The sequence below is a fragment of the Serinus canaria genome, chromosome 1A (genome assembly GCF_022539315.1).
Source record: "Serinus canaria isolate serCan28SL12 chromosome 1A, serCan2020, whole genome shotgun sequence".
NCBI classification, from domain to species: domain Eukaryota; kingdom Metazoa; phylum Chordata; class Aves; order Passeriformes; family Fringillidae; genus Serinus; species Serinus canaria.
Window position 1 is genome coordinate 41,685,092 of NC_066314.1, and position 17,660 is coordinate 41,702,751.

Sequence of the window (17,660 nt, forward strand, 5' to 3'; positions counted from 1 at the left end):
AGTTGACTAAACCAGCTGAGCATAACTCAAGGCAATGTATTACAACACATCTCAAGCATTTAGATAACATTGCAGTGGCTTGTAGCAAACCTTAAGCAGTCACTGATACTTTGAAAAATCCCATCTCCAAACTGCCTCCTCTGCCTGCCCGTAACTCTTGTTGATGTTACCAAGTCTCATAGAATACTGTTACTTCTGTTTAGTTAAAATGACTTCTCTTGCCCTGTTCACATAGAAATATGACAAGAAAGGAAGAAAATAAGAAAGGAAGCAGTTCTGTATATTATCTGAGGTGTAGATGAGATAATAGGAAAAAATTGTCATTACAACTGCTATGCTGTGGTGAAATAGATCACACACAGAGAGAAGGGAATCTCCAAACCTCTTCTAGAACCCCTAACCAGGCATAGCTGAGTACCACTGATAGGAAGGACAGATCATCTCCAGAAGCTCCCTCTGACATGCCTGTGATTCCTTTCCTCCTTTCCCTGATATATTAGAAACATGATGAGCCATTGAAAGATGAGGGTAGGATTGCAGTGGAACAGCCTAATGCTAGAATGCTCTGTATTGCCTCTGCCTTAGAAAGAGGTTGGCATGTGAAAAAAAAAAACGTTTTAACTGAAGAAGGACAAAAATATCTTTTTCGTCCTTTTCTTTTTGTACTTTTTCTTCTTTTTCTTTTTTTCCAGAGTGGGCCTAGACATTTCTTTTTTTCCACAGCACAGTGGGCCTAGACATTATGCTTTTTCTCAGTTACAAGAGGAAATAGTTAAGAAGATGGAGCACTGAAAAATTCCAAGCACAGTGCTACCTAAGAATTGGCGCATGCTGATTAAAGCATGTTACTGCTGGTAGTAACCTGATACCAGTCTTGTCTGTATAAATTATGGTTTTGTCCAGTTGGTGAGGTCTGTTCTTTTTCAACACAACAGAAATCTCACAATTTTTGTTGAGGCAGACAGGAGAAGCCATAAAAACAAGAAAATACAATGGACTGAGAAAATGTGATAATTTCACCTTAACACCATCCCAATTATTATACTATTACATTAATTCTAAAAATTCGCTGCAAAAGCAATTCTAATCACTATTACTACATTATCTAATTTACAATATGAAAATATATTATATTACAATAATGATTTTTGTTGAACCTGCCAGACACTGGTTTGTCTCTAAGAATATAACATACTTGATGTTTACTTGAGAGAAAGACATTCTAGTGACAATATAATGTTAATAGTAAACTAAATAGAGCAACTCTTGTTAAAATCCTGAAATCAGGCCAGAAAATATAACACAAAGAGTCCAAACCTTTGCTATGACAAAGCCATAAAGCTCTTTCATTACCACGGAGCAGCCCAGGAGTGTATCAGCCGCTACAAATGCTGCAGCCATTAATAAATGCAGACATAAAGATAAGTTAACTCTGTCAAAGCTAACTAATAAATGTTTTCTTACATTCAACTAGTGAATTTCCTTGATGAGCCTCTTCAGTATTGATAACGAGGCTTCCTAAACTTATTTTAAATTTAGCCTGAACTCATTAATGCTTTTCCAGAGCTTCTTAATTACTCAGGACCAGGAACAAGAAAAAAAAAATTTGAAAAATTCATTTAGAGTATATTCACATCTTTACCAGGCATGTAAACAGCAAAGAGGTCTGGAAATGTTGATTTGAAGACAATGGACCCCTGCAGCTATAAGCCATTGTGTTTGTTTAGTACATGTTATAACTGAGTGCAATTTGAATGGACTTGAAGCAAAATGCTGCTCCAGCAAGACTGGCTTGAATCTGCTGGCAAATGCTGGGATTGAGTTTGTTCTGGCACTGACCAACTATACTGAAGGCCGGTACCAGTAAACTGAATGAACTTCATTCATTTACCTTATAACAAATACAAAAGTCCAGCACAGAAGTTTGTTTACGAAGCTTGTTCATTAATGAAGCTTGTGGTAAGAACAGGATGCAGTCATCACGTTCTGACTAAAATGCTAAGCGTTAGAAAGCTTCACATCTGACTTGGCAATAGAACCAGGCACAGAAGTAATCTTATTTTGTCAGAGTTCTCTTCCTCCAGCAAATTTTCTCAATCTTTATACCACTCATTTGCATGTATTCGTATTGCAAACGCACCGACCCACCCCCAAAATAGCTCAATATCCCCAAATGTCAATGTTTTAAAACTCTGAGCAGGAAACAAAAGCCATGGCAGCAATATCTATGTTTTCTATGAAGGCAACCAGGCGATGGTGAATTTCTGTAGTATTCTGATAGCATATTACAGCAATCAGAAAGTTCTGATTGCTGTTCTAGATTTATCTCAGGTAAGTTCTTCTACACTAGAGGAACCTGGAGACTATCAAAAAAGAGAAGAAAATATAGGTAATCACCATGCAGAACCCAGCCAGCTCTATCAGGGACTGTCACAAATAAAGCATAAACAATGGCCTCATTGAAGGCCTCATAGCACTATTTACCTATTGAGCATAACTTTCAGACTATTTGACAAACACAAGATTTTTCCTAATACTGACACAGAACATTTGACATTGCACTTTGATTCCCTAACTTCCAACACTTAAAATGCATGCCAGTAGATAGTTTGACAGTAAAGCAGTGCAAGAATGAAATATCAGGAAATCAGACTTCATAGTGCTGTAAAACACACTGCTAGCCTAGCAAGTCTTTTAGATAGATATCAAGACCTTCTCACAACACTTAAGGTCTTGGAAAGAGGGACAGCTTGTGACAAGCAAGTATTTGACTTTCAGTAATATCACCACTTTGTCTCCTTATAATGATGTATTTTGATATGTATTGTAAACTGCGTATTGTACTGCAACACTTACAGAGTTATTTCAGAAACCAGATTATCACATATGTTTTGTTTGAATGAGATGTAGAGTATAAACACAGAAGAAGCATGAAAGTAATTTCAGTATAAACCTGCCAGCATCAGCTTGCCTAGTAACCCTAATGAGGATTCATAAATTATGGCTGCTTCAAAAGTATTATACATAAAAATAAAAAGCTCCCTGGTATACATAAAACATATTTAACTATAAATGTCAGACAGTGCTCACAGAAGCTTCTTACTTCCCATATTAGACAATTTACTGCACTCACCTCAACTGACTTAAATCTTTCATCATGGATATGAGATGACCTTGGGTAAACATCAAGAAGATTAGGAGGATCATCAATATGTGCTCTTCTAAAATTGTGTTCAAGAACTTCTTCATAATTCAAAGTATCAAAGTTGGTTTTCCATAGTAATACCTATAAGAAATCTTCAGATCAGTAACTACTTGAATGCTATTCAGTGCTCAAAACCTAACTATTCAGTAAAGTCTGCTATTACTAGTAGATAACTGCATCATAACAATACTGCAGTGATGTCTTAGTCCAATCTCTACTGCAACACAGGCACTTTCCCAGAGTATCTTTTCTTCAAATCTAAAAGATGTGGTTCAATCTATTAAAAAAGTAGCCTCTAAAACACATCTATGATCACAAAACAAAGGAAACTCCTGTTCCACTGAACTGTCCCAAGTTACTTTTCTGCCAGATTAAGGGATCATATACTGTTGAATTTCTGCCCCCTATAAAGGCAGGTCTAACAAGAAAGTTTGAAGGAATAAAAGAAAAGAGAGTTCCACAGAACTCTAAAACACCTGGTTCCAGTGTTTCAGCAACAGGAATCTCTTTTCTGAACTTTGTCTAATTATGTTCTAGGTAGAAACCATATATAAGTCACACAATGACCAAATGCAGAAGGTCATAGGATACAGAGGTAGTCCCAAGGTGTTCTATCCAGTCTTACAAATATTCCACATAGGCTACTACTTTTCAAACAAATAGGTATAACTTTGCTCTTTCACATAAAAGGTGTTATGTTTTCCATGGCAACAGGTTAATGAAATAAATTGCAATATGCACATACAGCCAAAAATGTGAGAAACATGACAGAACACTACACTTTGAGATCTTTGTTTGAGGAAAGAAGCAGATAGCAAGAAAAAAAGTATCCACTGTTTGTTTCAAATATTTAAGCTGCTTCTAAACAATGCTGTCAGCTGGTTCTGCACCAACCAGAAACTTGTTACAAGAAGCAGAGATACTGGTTTTCCTTCTTTGATGGAAAGGTATGGAAGGATCCGTTGATTGTCAACGTCTTCAAATAATACAAGTATGAAGGAAGCAATAAACTTAAGAGTGTTTCAGCTGCCTCCAGCGCATGCTGGGAACAGATAATATATTTTGGGTACTGCATGAGGGGTAGAGGATGATATTTTTACAGCCAGCCTCTGCTCATAAGCATGACATTGCCAGCTGAACTTTTCCAACAAATACTCCCCACAATTACAGTAAACCAGTAATCACAGTGAGTTGAGAAGTCCTCCTGGCACACCCAGAAGAAGGCTGTGGATGGGTCAGCAAAACAGGATGATGTGTGTACACACCAAAAGAAAATGGACACTGAAGAATAAAGTTCATATGTTTACTGTAGATAAAGATATACACCTTGGTAGTTACCCAACAGTGGTTAGCACATTTTAAAACTTAGAAAAAAAGTTGGAGCAAAGTAAGTACTCCTCTTCCACCCAAATTTTCATAAAACAAAGGGAACAGCTTCAACAAACACAGGAAGGCCTATTTTTAAGGTAATTTAAACAGTTATTAGATCTGCTATGACTACTTTTTAATTCAATATTTAACTAAGGAAATGTTTCTTGATGAAACTGTATCTTCCCTCTCATATATTCAGCATGAACCCACTATATCAAACTGCCGAGGAACATAAGACATAGATTTCTAAAGTTTTCCCAGTAATATAACTTAATACCTACAATTACAGAATAAGGACTTTAAAAGTAGTGAAAACCTAACAAAGCAGGTACAACTTAATATTAATTGCAGCACAGCTACTTCATTGACACCGAATTGCAACACTTTAAATATTCTTAGTCAAAAAACATTCCTTTATTAAAATATGGAAAATAGACATGCTTAGTCTTTTCCTCATCATAACACTCAATGGAAAGTCTATGTAACACACAAGTAGCCAGAATGCATGTGAGTAATTAGCAATTTATTGGGACATACTATATTTAACCCCCATCCACTGTAACAAACATAAAGACATTTCATTTAAGGAGACAATACCACAAACCTGAGCATCCACTCCACCTGAGGCAAATTTATCACCACCTTTTGAAAAAGCCACACTAAGTACAGGTCCCTGGGGAAAAAAAAAATAGCATACAGTAAAATTAGGCTATTAGTCTAATCATGATATTTCAGTGCAGAGAAAAACACCAATGCTATTACCTAATGTAATAGATTTTTTCAACATTAATAAAATAAGGAACAACTTTACTGCAGTGAAATTTCTGCAAAACTTGATTGAAAAGTTAATATTGCATATTTTTTTAAGATGCTACACTACAAATACAAGAATCTATACTAGGAAAGTAGTGGCATTATCCTTAGATTTTATACTTCAGTTTTGCAATGAAAAATTACAAAATATATATTACATTACTCAAGGCAATACGTTTGAATGATTTATAATCAAAAATAGGGTTTGTTTGGCATTGACAGGAAAAGGAGGAAATGCACGCCATTCTTCACAAAAGTTATCTTCTGTAAGCTTCCCCCTCCTTAGAAAACATTGTTTTTCAATAAACTATAGGACTGAAGTGCCAAATATGATTTTGAAAATCAAGTGAATTATAAATGAATTCAGAACATGAGCTTTTACTTAACATCAAGTGTGTAATATTGACAGATATAAAGCATGGTTACAGGTAAAAACTGATGCATTTCCTTAACCATCTGCAAGTTGCAAGATAAAAGACACAATGGCATAAATGTTACTTTCCCTCTGTAAAGATACTGAACAACCTATTAAGATCTCCAGTTAAAGAGGATTATTGAGTATACCTTGTGTCCATGAAGAGTGTAAGAAAGTCTTTCTCCTAAGAGGTCCAGAATCTTAAGGGTACCGTCAGAAGAAGCAGTGATGAGGTAGTTACCAGAAGGATGGAATGATATACAATTAACCCCTGCTCTGTGAACTGATTTACAGAAGACAATATTCAAAAGCTGTAGATATCTACTAAGAGGATATGTACACTTTATTTCTTTGCTCTACTTCCCAAAAAACCACTTAATTTAAGGGAAAAATGACAAAAGTGCTGAGGCATAGAAGACTCGTCAGAGTATTGGCTTAGTTCAGTTCTAAATATTAAGAGAAGCAAAGAAATAAAAAGGATTCAGACTGGATTCTTGGGGTTGCTAGATTACAAAAAGTTACTTACAACATGTCAATATGACTTGTTTGTCAACTTTCCCCAGTAATACTCTTAATAAATCATATTTAATTGCAAAAAGTCCCATTGTAAAGAAAATAAAACATACATTGTTTTTACCTTTGAAATGCTGCAGCAGCTTATTCGTTCGAATATCCCATAGTTTCACTGTGTTATTGGAACCTGCAGAAGCTATACATGTTCCACTTGGGTTGAAGTCCACAAAAGTTGGAAATCTAAATATAATTAATGAAAACAGATTTATAATGTGTTCCCACAAAAATATTTATGTGTGTGTATATATATATAAAGCCCACGATATAACACTAAGCTGCCACAAACTTGTGTGGAATCTACACATGGAAACTCAAATAAAGCATTTCAATTAAATGAAATAAGCATAAGAAAACAAGACCTATGTGATAAATCATAATCTCACTTTTGTTGAAAACACGGTATAATTGATCCAAGCCAAACCTTCAGAGGTTGTACTAGAGTACTAAGTTCCTGGAAGATAGTGTTGCAAAGAGCTCAAAACAAATAAAATAATTTTGTCTAAGAACCTACAACACTTTGGACTTGAAAAAGGATGAAAGCAGCCATGAAATCAGCAAAGCACATATACAAGATAAATATTCCACTGACTTGTTAACTAAAACTCTGGATCCAAGATGTTGAAGAAAACTGCATATAAGTAAAAGCAAGTTTTTTTTAAACTTAAATAAGGTAGATCACTGAAAGTAACAAAATACTGTTTTCATCAACAGGTGGAAAAGTCTTCAAGCCTTCTTCTTGTTGAAGCATGCAATATCAAATAGCATTATCAAAATTGAGAGGAAACATCCAAAACATTCCAAAATCCAAGAATAATCTCACTTCTGTTTGGATTATCTCTTGATTGCTGGAAAACAGCTGTATAAGTGCAGCCAGTTAACCTCTTTAGATAAACATTATAGGAATTATTTTAGTTGACATGGGTTGTAGAATTCTGATCTGTTTTCAGATTTAACATATATAGATGTTAATACCACAGAACACTAAATCAATGCCAGTAAAATTACACTATTACATTTCTCCTTTTTTTTCTAGTAAAACTTACCCTTCATAATCTGAGAAGGTATTAATGCAAATTTTATTTCTTGTATCCCAGATGTTAATAGATTTGTCCTCAGCACAAGATGCTATTATTCTTCCATCAGGTGAAAACCTGGAACACACAAGTGTATACATTACTTAAGAACTGATTCTGCCTATATTAGCATCAGAGACATAAATAACAAAACACCAGAACCAAGAAAGCCTGTTTGAAATAAAGATGCATAGCATTTAAAGGACATTTGAACTTCTAGTAATTCTCATGGACTAATAAAACTGAAAAGAAAAGCTTCTCCCCTATTCCACTCTGGCCCATTTCACAATGAACTACAATTAAAAACAGAGCCATAAGCAAGAGGAAGAGAGGGGGTTGAGGGGAAGGTATCAGCAACCTAAGGGTGTCACTACACATGACAAAGAGATTATTATAGAAAACTATAGGTGAAAAGACAAAGAGGACATAGTAAGATCTTCTGTTCAATGTTAACCTATATTTATGTTCTTTGAGTTCTTTCTAAACTTACAAATAGTGGGCAAAGCATTCACGATTATTCCTAGACTAGCAGACCAGGTTTTTAAAGAGGAAACCTGACGTGTCTATAACTTCCTCAAGCATTATTATTTCAATTATTGAGCAATTGCACAATGACATTGACAAACTGTTCAAGAACTTTCACATGTGATTTCCTAGAGCTTTTCTTTTTCTTTTCAACAATCAGATACTTTGAAACATTGTAGGGGTCTGCACTTCACCAGTGTTAAATTCCTTTCTCAAGAGGCTTGTATCAGGCCTCTCTTAGCTGCAGATTTTCCATTAATATGGAGGAAAGGCAAAAATTTTTAAAAAGACCAGCAAACAATCTTTTTTTGTCTTTGAAGAGCTATCTTGTCTTTAAGAGTATGAATCCTAACTTGCAGTCCAAAGGCCATTTCTTTTACCTTTTCCAATTACGTAAGCTTAACTCATCTGGATGCATGACCATTCTTTAATGCCACTACTATTCCAAGAATAGTTGATAAAACCACTACAATACATGATAAATCTAGACATGAGTGCTGGGAAAGAAGTTAATACAACAAAAAACCAAACAAAACTGGGGAAAGACAGGATGCTGACTAAAAATAAATACAGAAGACCCCATTTGTCCTTAAATGTAGTAGAATGAAGATAGCAAATGATTTAGTACATACACATATCAACATAGAGCAAACTTTCATACTTCAGCTCAGCCTACACAAAACTTGTGTGCATAAGATTCATTTATTAAAATTTGATTACTGGTGAGAGATCACTGCTTGTCATTCAGACGTTTCTTCTCTTATTTCTACCCTGGGATATAAAATCCCCTTTGTTAGGAATTCTACTTTACCGAGAGAATAAAAACAACACTTACTTGGCACAGCAAACCCAACCAGTGTGTTGGAATAGGGTAAACAAAAGGCGCTGATAGCAAACACTCCATATTTTTATCAATTTATCATTTGATGCTGAAACTACAGAGTAGCCATCGTGGGAGAAGCTCACACTCCGAACAGGTGCTGTATGACCTTTCAGTACTGATGATTCTCCATGACTAGGGTGGAAGCAAACAAAATGAAACAAAACCCCAAATACCAAGTCACAAATCACAATTATATTAACGAGCTTAAATCCCCATAAAATTCAATGCTGGCATATTTAGAATCTTACCCAAATGAAAAAGCAGTATACAGAGGCCAAATCTTAATGTCACCATTATTTTCTTAATTATTTAAATATTATTAGAATAACATTCCCTAAATTTTGTTTAACATGACCAATTTTACAGAACAGTGCAATTAAGTAGCATCACTGGCCTTTCGTCTCATTACAATTAGTATTTGAAAGCGAATTTTTTTAATATATTAATCTATAAAACACACTGAAATTCAAGTAACATCAGTCTAACATTATATTGAATTACTCATAATTACTACTACTAAAGAACAGTCTGATAAAGCCAGTCAATTAATTTTTTTCCCCAAAAAAAGCTATTGTTTTCGTCATCACTTGTCTCCCCAAAATGAAGTGCAGCCATGCAATCCTTATTAAAATATAATCTTTAAGCCAGAGAAATATTATGAAGCATAGTTCTACACACATGAAACTGTGCCCTCTGATTTGTTACATTTTTCTTTTGAAACTACAAAATATTCAGAAAAGAACAAAGTAATACAGTAAAGAACTGTGCTGTTTGAGGTCCCCAGTCCCTGTTTCTGTCAAAGCCCAGGCATGTGGGAAGGAAAAAGAAACTTTTTTGAGTAAAGCCTCCAATATTCACACTGCACAATAATGAAACACATATCCAGCACTGCTCAGTTATACTCACATGCAAGGAATCCATAGCCTGACAGTGTGATCCTGAGAAGCTGAAGCCAGCACCTGCCCATCTGGTGAGAACTCTACACTGGTCACCGCTTCTGCATGGCCTGAAAATCTGTAGGCGCTGCACTGCGTCTTCAGCTTCCACAATATGAGAAACCTATCCACAGAGCAGGTAACTGCAAGAAGTGAAAGACATTAGCAGACTGCTCACTGCTCTTATGAGCTAACAACTCTGGATTCACCAGAGAACTTAATGGGTATTACAGGAGGGAGGAGTTATTAGGCTTTAATAGATACTTAGCCTAAGCAGAAGCCTGGTAGCAAGTAATGCCGACACCAGGCTTTCAGAAGGACATCACAAGACTGGGAGAAGTAAAGGATAATTCTTAACAGGTAGCTCTCCCACATACTAAGGCAACTGGCTTACAAGTACTTTGATGATAGAGAGCAAAATGTTCAAAGCCAAACATCATGCACATCAGTAAGTATGAATCCAGATTTGGTTCTACCGAATCCTAAGAACAATAGGTAAATTCTTCAGTAATCTCATTTTGATCTCTGAGATAGAATTTGTTTCAAGTATTGAGTGTTGAACTCCAAAAAACATGCCAACTTAAACTGAAAACATGACTTCTAACACTTGAGTGACGATATTGATATATCATAATTCTATAATCCTATTTAAGTACCAATTTTATAATACTAACATTTGTCTAGTCCAAAAGAGAACAAAGTTGTCAGTCTGAAAATAGAGCATGCTTGAGGGTGGGTTTTTTGCAGTCACTTTACAGGTGAACTATACTATCTACAGTCAAAAAGGCAAACCTAACTTTTACAAGATCTTGATCATTTTCAGGAAACTATAAAAAGCAAAGATAATAAGCAGTTTAATTCAACTGGTACACGTGATTTTCCTACATCCCTACCATCTTCATCTCTATTTACTAAATGTTAGTATATAGACATAAATAAAAACAAGGTATTCACACTCCCATCCCTCAGTTGTCCAGTAGAGAAAAGAAGGGAGAGGAAGAACAGGGGCCTCCTGGAAGTTGAAAAATATATGAAGATGGCTTTTCTCTTCCCAGTTTCTTTCAAGCAACAACATAGCACAAAGAAATTGAATTTCCTTATTACAGCATGTCAAGGCAAGCCTCAAACAAAATATTAGCATATTAGAATATTAAATATTAACTATCAAATTCCATTTATGAATTTTCTACAAAGGTACTGTTTTTATTCCTAAAATACTAGCTTCTGCTAAAAGATGTGAGACCAGACTATTCCTACAACCATATCAACAGGCCTATATTTGACAAAGAAATATAGGATATTTTTCCCCCACCTCAACTTTTCAAGCCCCTGTTTTACAGCAGGGTCTTTCTAATTGTACTTGAAAGAATTCCTTTTTCCCTTTGATTCTGAAAAGTGATCTACAGTGGAGTAAAACTAAAAGGAAAAAGTGAAATATAAGCTAAAACAGAATTTGAAGGCAGAGGGCTGGCACTGTGAAACAGACAAGAGACAAGACTGATGGCTTCTAAAACAAATCATTGACGAACTACCAAATACCTGTGGTATCTTATGAATTACATGAAGGCTGTGCAGTATCAGCTTTCAATTCGAAAAACGGAGGGAAATATTCTTAGAAAGATGACAGCACCATTCATTCAGAGCCTGTATTTTTTGTAGCTTGCTGTCTCATAGATGGGCTGTCCCAAGGTAAATGAGACACAAGCAGTGATCTGAAGTTCTCCTTCCTGTCGGACACCCGTGACCATCTTCCGTATTTTCCCTCTGGACTCCCCACTGCCTATGCAATACTTAAATACTGGATCAGAAACAAAAAAAAAGCATAGGAGGTCCAGAAGAAATTTTTCAGGATATGCCATAGCACAAATAGGCCTGCTGCTCCTCAGAGAATACATGACATAACCAGAACCATGTTTATAGGTGAAAGACAATTAGCCCTTGCTCTGATCAACTGAAAAATATAACTAAGAGTAGAAAGCTGAAAATTCACACTGAGCTGATTCCAATATATAACCTACTCCACATTATAACCTGAGTGCCTTTTCTTCTTTAAACATCAATGCTTCTGTACACACCCACATATAGCAGACACATCACTGGATAATTTGCTTTTCTGCTGATGAGTCATTACAGAACTGAACACCAAAAAATAAAGACTTGGCCTTACGCAAAGGCCAAGTTGAGAGATCTACAGCAAAGTGGTGTATAAGCAGATACTTAAGCTTCATATGTGCCATGAAAAAGATTTTACGATATTTGCAATGAAACAAAGTTCAATTTATGAATTGTGACTATTGTTGGTATACATTTTTATATATACACACACAAACATATGAACACAAGTTGCTGTAATACAGAATTACCATTTCACTCTCGTTTCCCACAATAGCAAAGTGGTGACTAAGAAAGTTGTGCAAAGATCAAAAGAGACAAACTCAGACAGGCTTTAACAGCTCGATGTACATCTCTCAAAATACTGAAGCATCTCCAATATAATTAATCACTCAGTGCAAGAATTATAGGGCAGATGGAATATAGTGCACCTGATGGGTGCGTGAATATTCAAACTCTACCACTGCCAACAAACCCCCCCACTTTACAGGAACACTGTAGCTCCCAATTATACAGTACAACATCACAAAGTAAACATAATTTGCAATGAATTGCAAGATTTCCTACTTGGAGAAAAATTATTATTAATTGAACCTCTGTCAAAAAAGCCAATCTGGAATTCAAAGCACAGTGGATAAAATATGAAGAACTTTTAATAACTCCCATAAATTCAAGTTATTGGAAGTTTTTGTTGCATTCTGTATGCACGTACAAAAGAGGAAAAGAGCTAAGAAAAATCAGCACACTAGCCAACATTTAATTTTCTGGATTTTATTTTTTCAAAAGAAATCCCAAAGCCCTCCACATTTATTCAGTGTAAAGTTTACATTCAATTTTTTTAAAGTCACTTAGAATCAGTAGTTTAAAATATATACAAGCATTCACCAAATCTTCAAAGTCTAACAGAATAGAAAACTATTCAGATTTTCAGATTTTCCAGAAATCTGTACATACTGAAAAATAATTGGATAGGAGTATTGAAATGGTAAGGTGTTGTTTGTTTTCTCCTTCTTTCTTTCTCTCTCTTTCTCTAGTCCCTCCTCCTTTTATTCATATGACTTTTATTCCCATAGGGAAGGGTTTTAATTTTTTTTTCTTCTTTTTTTTATGGACAGGTAATTTTTTTTTGTTTGTTGTTCTCCCCAGTTTGTTTCTAAATAACTCCAAAAATAGAATGGGAGGTCATGGGGAGGAGGAAGGGTTCAGACACACAGAATAACTTTTCCAACTCAGAGGCAGACTCACTTATAATTATTGCTTAAATAGATAAGGAACACTTTGAATGTCAGGTTTAACTTCAAGGTATTTCTTAATACAAAAAGCAGTTTTTGCCAAGTGCTAAAAAATTACCTGTATAAAGTTTGCATAGTCTGTATTCATATCATTTATCTACTTTCATCTGAAGAAACATGCATTGCACATACTATTTATGATCTGCCACATATGAGAACCTAGGCCTTTTTCCTGTCATTTCTACTGAATGTAACAGCCTACAGAAAGCTTTGCACAAAAGCACATACTTTATATAATTTATTGCCCCAGTACATAGCGACTGGCTGGCTTTTAAAATTTGATAAATGGTTCACAACTTGCAGGTACACAAAAGAATTCCTGCTGCAAAGTGGAATGCAATTTTTCAGGAATGCTTCCCTTATGTAGTAGTAAGTTCCCTTTCTTTTTTTTATAACAAACAAACAAAAAAACCACCAACAACAAAAACAACTTAGGGGGAAAAGGAAGACAAAAAAGGGGGGGAAAAAATCAAATTGCAAGTAACTGCCTAAAAATAAATTAAAGTCTTAAAAGAATCCAGGCCACATAGTGGCATTTTTAGCATGATTTAATGCTGCATTCCAAGCTCCAGATTTTCTTCTGTTCATCTTCTATGTTAACCTTCTTCAACCCAAACTTCTCAAAGCTTTCAAGTCACTACGTTTTAAGAATATGTTATAACTTATTTTTGGCAAAACTTCAACTACATCAGGTCTCACTTGTCCCTTTTCAACCCTTCTACCTACTAACACCTGTAGCATCCACTACATTCCTCAAGTATCCAGATAACTAGCTTAAGTTTCTACCTACCAGCTCCATGTAAAGACTAACTACACTATGGCTACTGAAGAACATTTATCAGTTCAGTGAGAGTAATCAAAACAGCTGGAATGCCCAACACACTAAGAAAAGCATTCAACTAAAATCTTACGAAACTAAAATACAGATATTAACACAAGACCTTTTTTTTCAAGAACACAATATAATCTGTCACATCTACCATCTATAATCACTATCAAAACAGATTAGGGACACTTTTCAAGAATCAGTATTCTTCAAAAACTCAGCATAACAGAAAAAAACAAAACATTCTAAAAAAGTAATTCTTTGAACCACCAACAAATCTTAGTTTTCTCCTCTGTCTTCTCAACTCCCCTCATGTCAGAAGTTTCAGCTTCCCAGCCTCACACAAGGTCTCCAGTGGTATTGTTTTGACTAGAAACAGGCAGCTTATGCTGTATTATTTCAAAACTTTTCCTAGGGCTGACCCATGCCAGCTCTTGCCAAAACACAAAAAGCAAAATAAAACAGCCCAAATGTTCCTCTATGTTACCCTTCTCTACCCTGCTGACAGACCAAATGAAAAAAAAAACCCAAAAAAAACCACCCAAACATGGTCAAGATCACATAACTTTTGTGCCCCTAGGATGTTGAGCCGAACATGGAAAAGCTTACACAAAGGCAACGTATACATTAAATATATAGCTAAAAGAAAGAAACAGCTAAGGCAATTTTGTGATTCCTTTCCTTCTCCATCGCCTTTAAACAAAATTCTTACTTGTAGCCATTCCTATTTCTTCCATTTCTGGTATCACCAGCATGTCCTTGGTTCCACTGCTACCACACTCTCCTCTAAATGCATGAGAGCTCCTGACTAAGCCCCATGGGGTAAGATTTTTACAATAGGTACATGACTGCAACACAGTGCCAAAGCCCTTCTAGTAAATAAACTTTCTATTCTTCTGTATAATATAGTACCCTTAACAGCATGTACATTCCCAGAAAAACGCAGACCATTACAAGGCTTAGATTCAACTTTCCACATCAGTGTTCATTCAGTCACATGCTACTGTAGCATTACTAAGGGTGTTAGATACATATTTTATAATGTATCTGCCACACAGGCAGCTAATACCACTGCAAGAACCTTAACTTTTACTTCTGTAAGTAAAAATTTTTTGTTTACATGGAACATTATCTTGCAGGATTATTGCATAATTTTAAGATTTAAAAAATCCCGCTCCAGTCCCCTCAGAAGCCTTTGTATTATAATCATAACTGAGGAAAGTAATAATGGACCAAAATTTTACAAAAATAAAAGGCATTAGATGTTCCAATGCACTTTTTAAAAACTGAATCCCACTATTTACTTTTGCTTTCCATACAGTTCATCACAATAGACAGTTTCTACACCACTACAGACAGATGTGAAAACAGTTCAATTAAACATTGCTATCTGCTGACACATGTAAAAAGCTTAGAGATCACAGTCCATCCAATTTCTACTACCAGTAGTGATTATTTCTCAAATTTCCAAATCTGATTTTTATCTCCAGCATTACAAGTTCTCATTTGTACATCAGCGTGCCCCTCAGTCGTACGATAAGCAGTAAGGCACTTCCCTGAATGAGGATGATAAATAGTCCCATCTTCTCTGAAGTGCCAGATAATAATTTCTGGGACAGGAGATCCATCTTTTGGGCAGCTCCTCATACCTATGAAGTCTTCACGCTCAGGGACTTCAGCACATAGCTCAGTTACAGAGTTAAATCTAATCTCCTGATTTGATGTATATTCAAAAAATTGGTTGCCTCCCTGACCATGACAGCCAAAGAGAGACAGGTGAGACCCAGTAGGATTATGTTCCTGTAAGACATAGTCAAGGCACTCTGAAGGTATTCCTGTGCTACGGATAGCACCGTGCCAGCCAGGACGATCTTCTGGTACATGCAACTCAGCAAATACATTTTTTAAATACCAGCGAAAACTCTTGCATTTCAAACGCTCCCTGAGAATCTTTCTTTCAGAAATGTCTCCATAGTTTTCTTTCCTTGCTGAAGGATTTCTGTTGTAAAAGTGATCTTTGAACTCATCCATCCACACCTCGGCAGCACGTGCTGTGTTCTGAAGGAAATTTGGTCTAGCATAGGGCGCACGCTTTGGAAACACATGGCCCACGTGGGAGCATGGATGAATTTCCAATATGCCTCCACACTGCCAAACCCTAAATGATAATTCTAAGTTCTCCCCTCCCCAAACATCCATTCCTGTATCATAGGTTCCCAGATACTCAAAATACTTCTTGCTGACCGCAAACAAGCCACCAGCCATAGTTGGGGATCTGATGGGGTCGGTTTCCAACTTGCGCCTGAGACGTTCGTGTTTAGGCACCGAGTGCCACTGGAATGTCAGCCGCCAGTCAAAGCCCCCAATCATGGGCTCTGCCGTTTGCATGTAGTATTCAAATGTTTTCCAGTCAATGGTGTCAATGACAGGACAAACAATAACAGTCTCATTCTCAGCAATCCTCTCGAGCAGTGGTTCCAGCCAGCCGGAAACACATTCACAGTGACAATCTAGGAATGTGAGAACATCACCGGTAGCAAAGGTAGCGCCAATCAAGCGTGCACGAACCAATCCTTCTCGTTTGTTGGTTCTTATCAAGCGAACTCTTTTCAGACTGCTTATGTATTTTTCGAGCTCAGCCTTCAAATACATTTTATCACTCAGGTCATCCACCAGTATAATTTCTTTCAGAAGCACTGAAGGCGATGTTTCAAGAACACTATGTATCGTCCGCAGCAGCGTTGACCAGGCTTCATTGTAGAATGCAATTATAACAGATGTTGTGGGCAGTCTTCTGTAGTTGTAAGATTTCGTTTTACAACCACTCAGTCGATTATCTTCAATGTGTCGGTGAAGAGAAATTTTATCACTTAAATAAATATTTATTGCATACTTCTCAATCAGTTCTTCTTCCTGTTTCTGTTCCTCAGGACTCAGCTGGGGGCGAAAGGGTTTACCCCATTCTCCTGGAGCATAAGGATCAGGGGGGGGTTTGTCATAAACGGGACGAGCCAAATCGACAGCTTTTTCTGCTCCATCAGAAAAGCGCCTCTCCCATTTCCCTTTAGTGATGCTCTTGCCGGCGAGGGAGGCACCGAAGGAAGTAACCGACAGCTCGACCACAAAGTAAGCGATCATTAAGAAGCCGAGGAACACGCAGCTTTTGCGGATCCACGTCCATCTTCTCGCCAGACGAATCCTCATCTTAGATAGTTAAAAGCAGCTCCTTAGCAGAGAGGGGTCCGTGAACTCCTGCCGGCTCTCCCCACGCCCAGGGAGGATGGGACTGCAGACACTCCCAGCCTCGGGCTCAGGACGCCGGCAGAGTTTGCAGCCAGCCCTCCGTGGTGGGCCCGGTAGATTCCAGGGGGAGCGCGGGGGAGAGGGGCGGCAGCGGAGGCACGGAGCAGCCCCTGCCCCTCCGGCCTCGGCGCTCCCCTCACTTACTTCCTCCTCCTCCTCCTCTCTCTCCGCGGGACAAACCCCTCCTCCAGCCTTGTGGTTTGCTCAAAAAGTTGTCGCTTAAGGAAGGGGAAGAGACTCCTTAGCCCGCCCGAAGGCATGGGAGCCCGCCCCGCCTCCGCGCCCGGACCTGCGCCCGGAACCGCGCGGCGGCTCCGGGGAGGGGACGAGGGAG

At 37.2% G+C, this 17,660-nt stretch overlaps 2 protein-coding genes across 3 annotated transcripts in view; both read right to left on the reverse strand.

Moving 5' to 3' along the window:
* The window catches only part of POC1B (POC1 centriolar protein B), a 52,734-nt gene that overhangs the window by 25,314 nt on the left and 9,760 nt on the right, over positions 1–17,660 (reverse strand). For both annotated transcript variants that reach the window (XM_050983849.1, XM_030238138.2), the window contains 7 exons: positions 9,765–9,936; positions 8,811–8,990; positions 7,421–7,528; positions 6,442–6,557; positions 5,954–6,087; positions 5,181–5,249; positions 3,134–3,286 (listed from right to left, as the gene is read on the reverse strand). In XM_050983849.1, coding sequence (XP_050839806.1) covers positions 3,134–3,286; positions 5,181–5,249; positions 5,954–6,087; positions 6,442–6,557; positions 7,421–7,528; positions 8,811–8,990; positions 9,765–9,936 — 932 coding nt within the window. The remainder of the gene's footprint in view (positions 1–3,133; positions 3,287–5,180; positions 5,250–5,953; positions 6,088–6,441; positions 6,558–7,420; positions 7,529–8,810; positions 8,991–9,764; positions 9,937–17,660) is intronic.
* Positions 12,652–17,638, reverse strand: GALNT4 (polypeptide N-acetylgalactosaminyltransferase 4). The gene has a single exon (XM_009086681.4). It carries the CDS (start codon positions 17,225–17,227, stop codon positions 15,476–15,478), a length of 1,752 nt encoding a protein of 583 aa, XP_009084929.2. The 5' UTR covers positions 17,228–17,638; the 3' UTR covers positions 12,652–15,475.

Excerpts from the sequence above, each read along its gene's own strand:
- GALNT4 (XM_009086681.4), bottom strand. The coding sequence starts at position 17,227 with ATGAGGATTCGTCTGGCGAGAAGATGGACGTGGATCCGCAAAAGCTGC.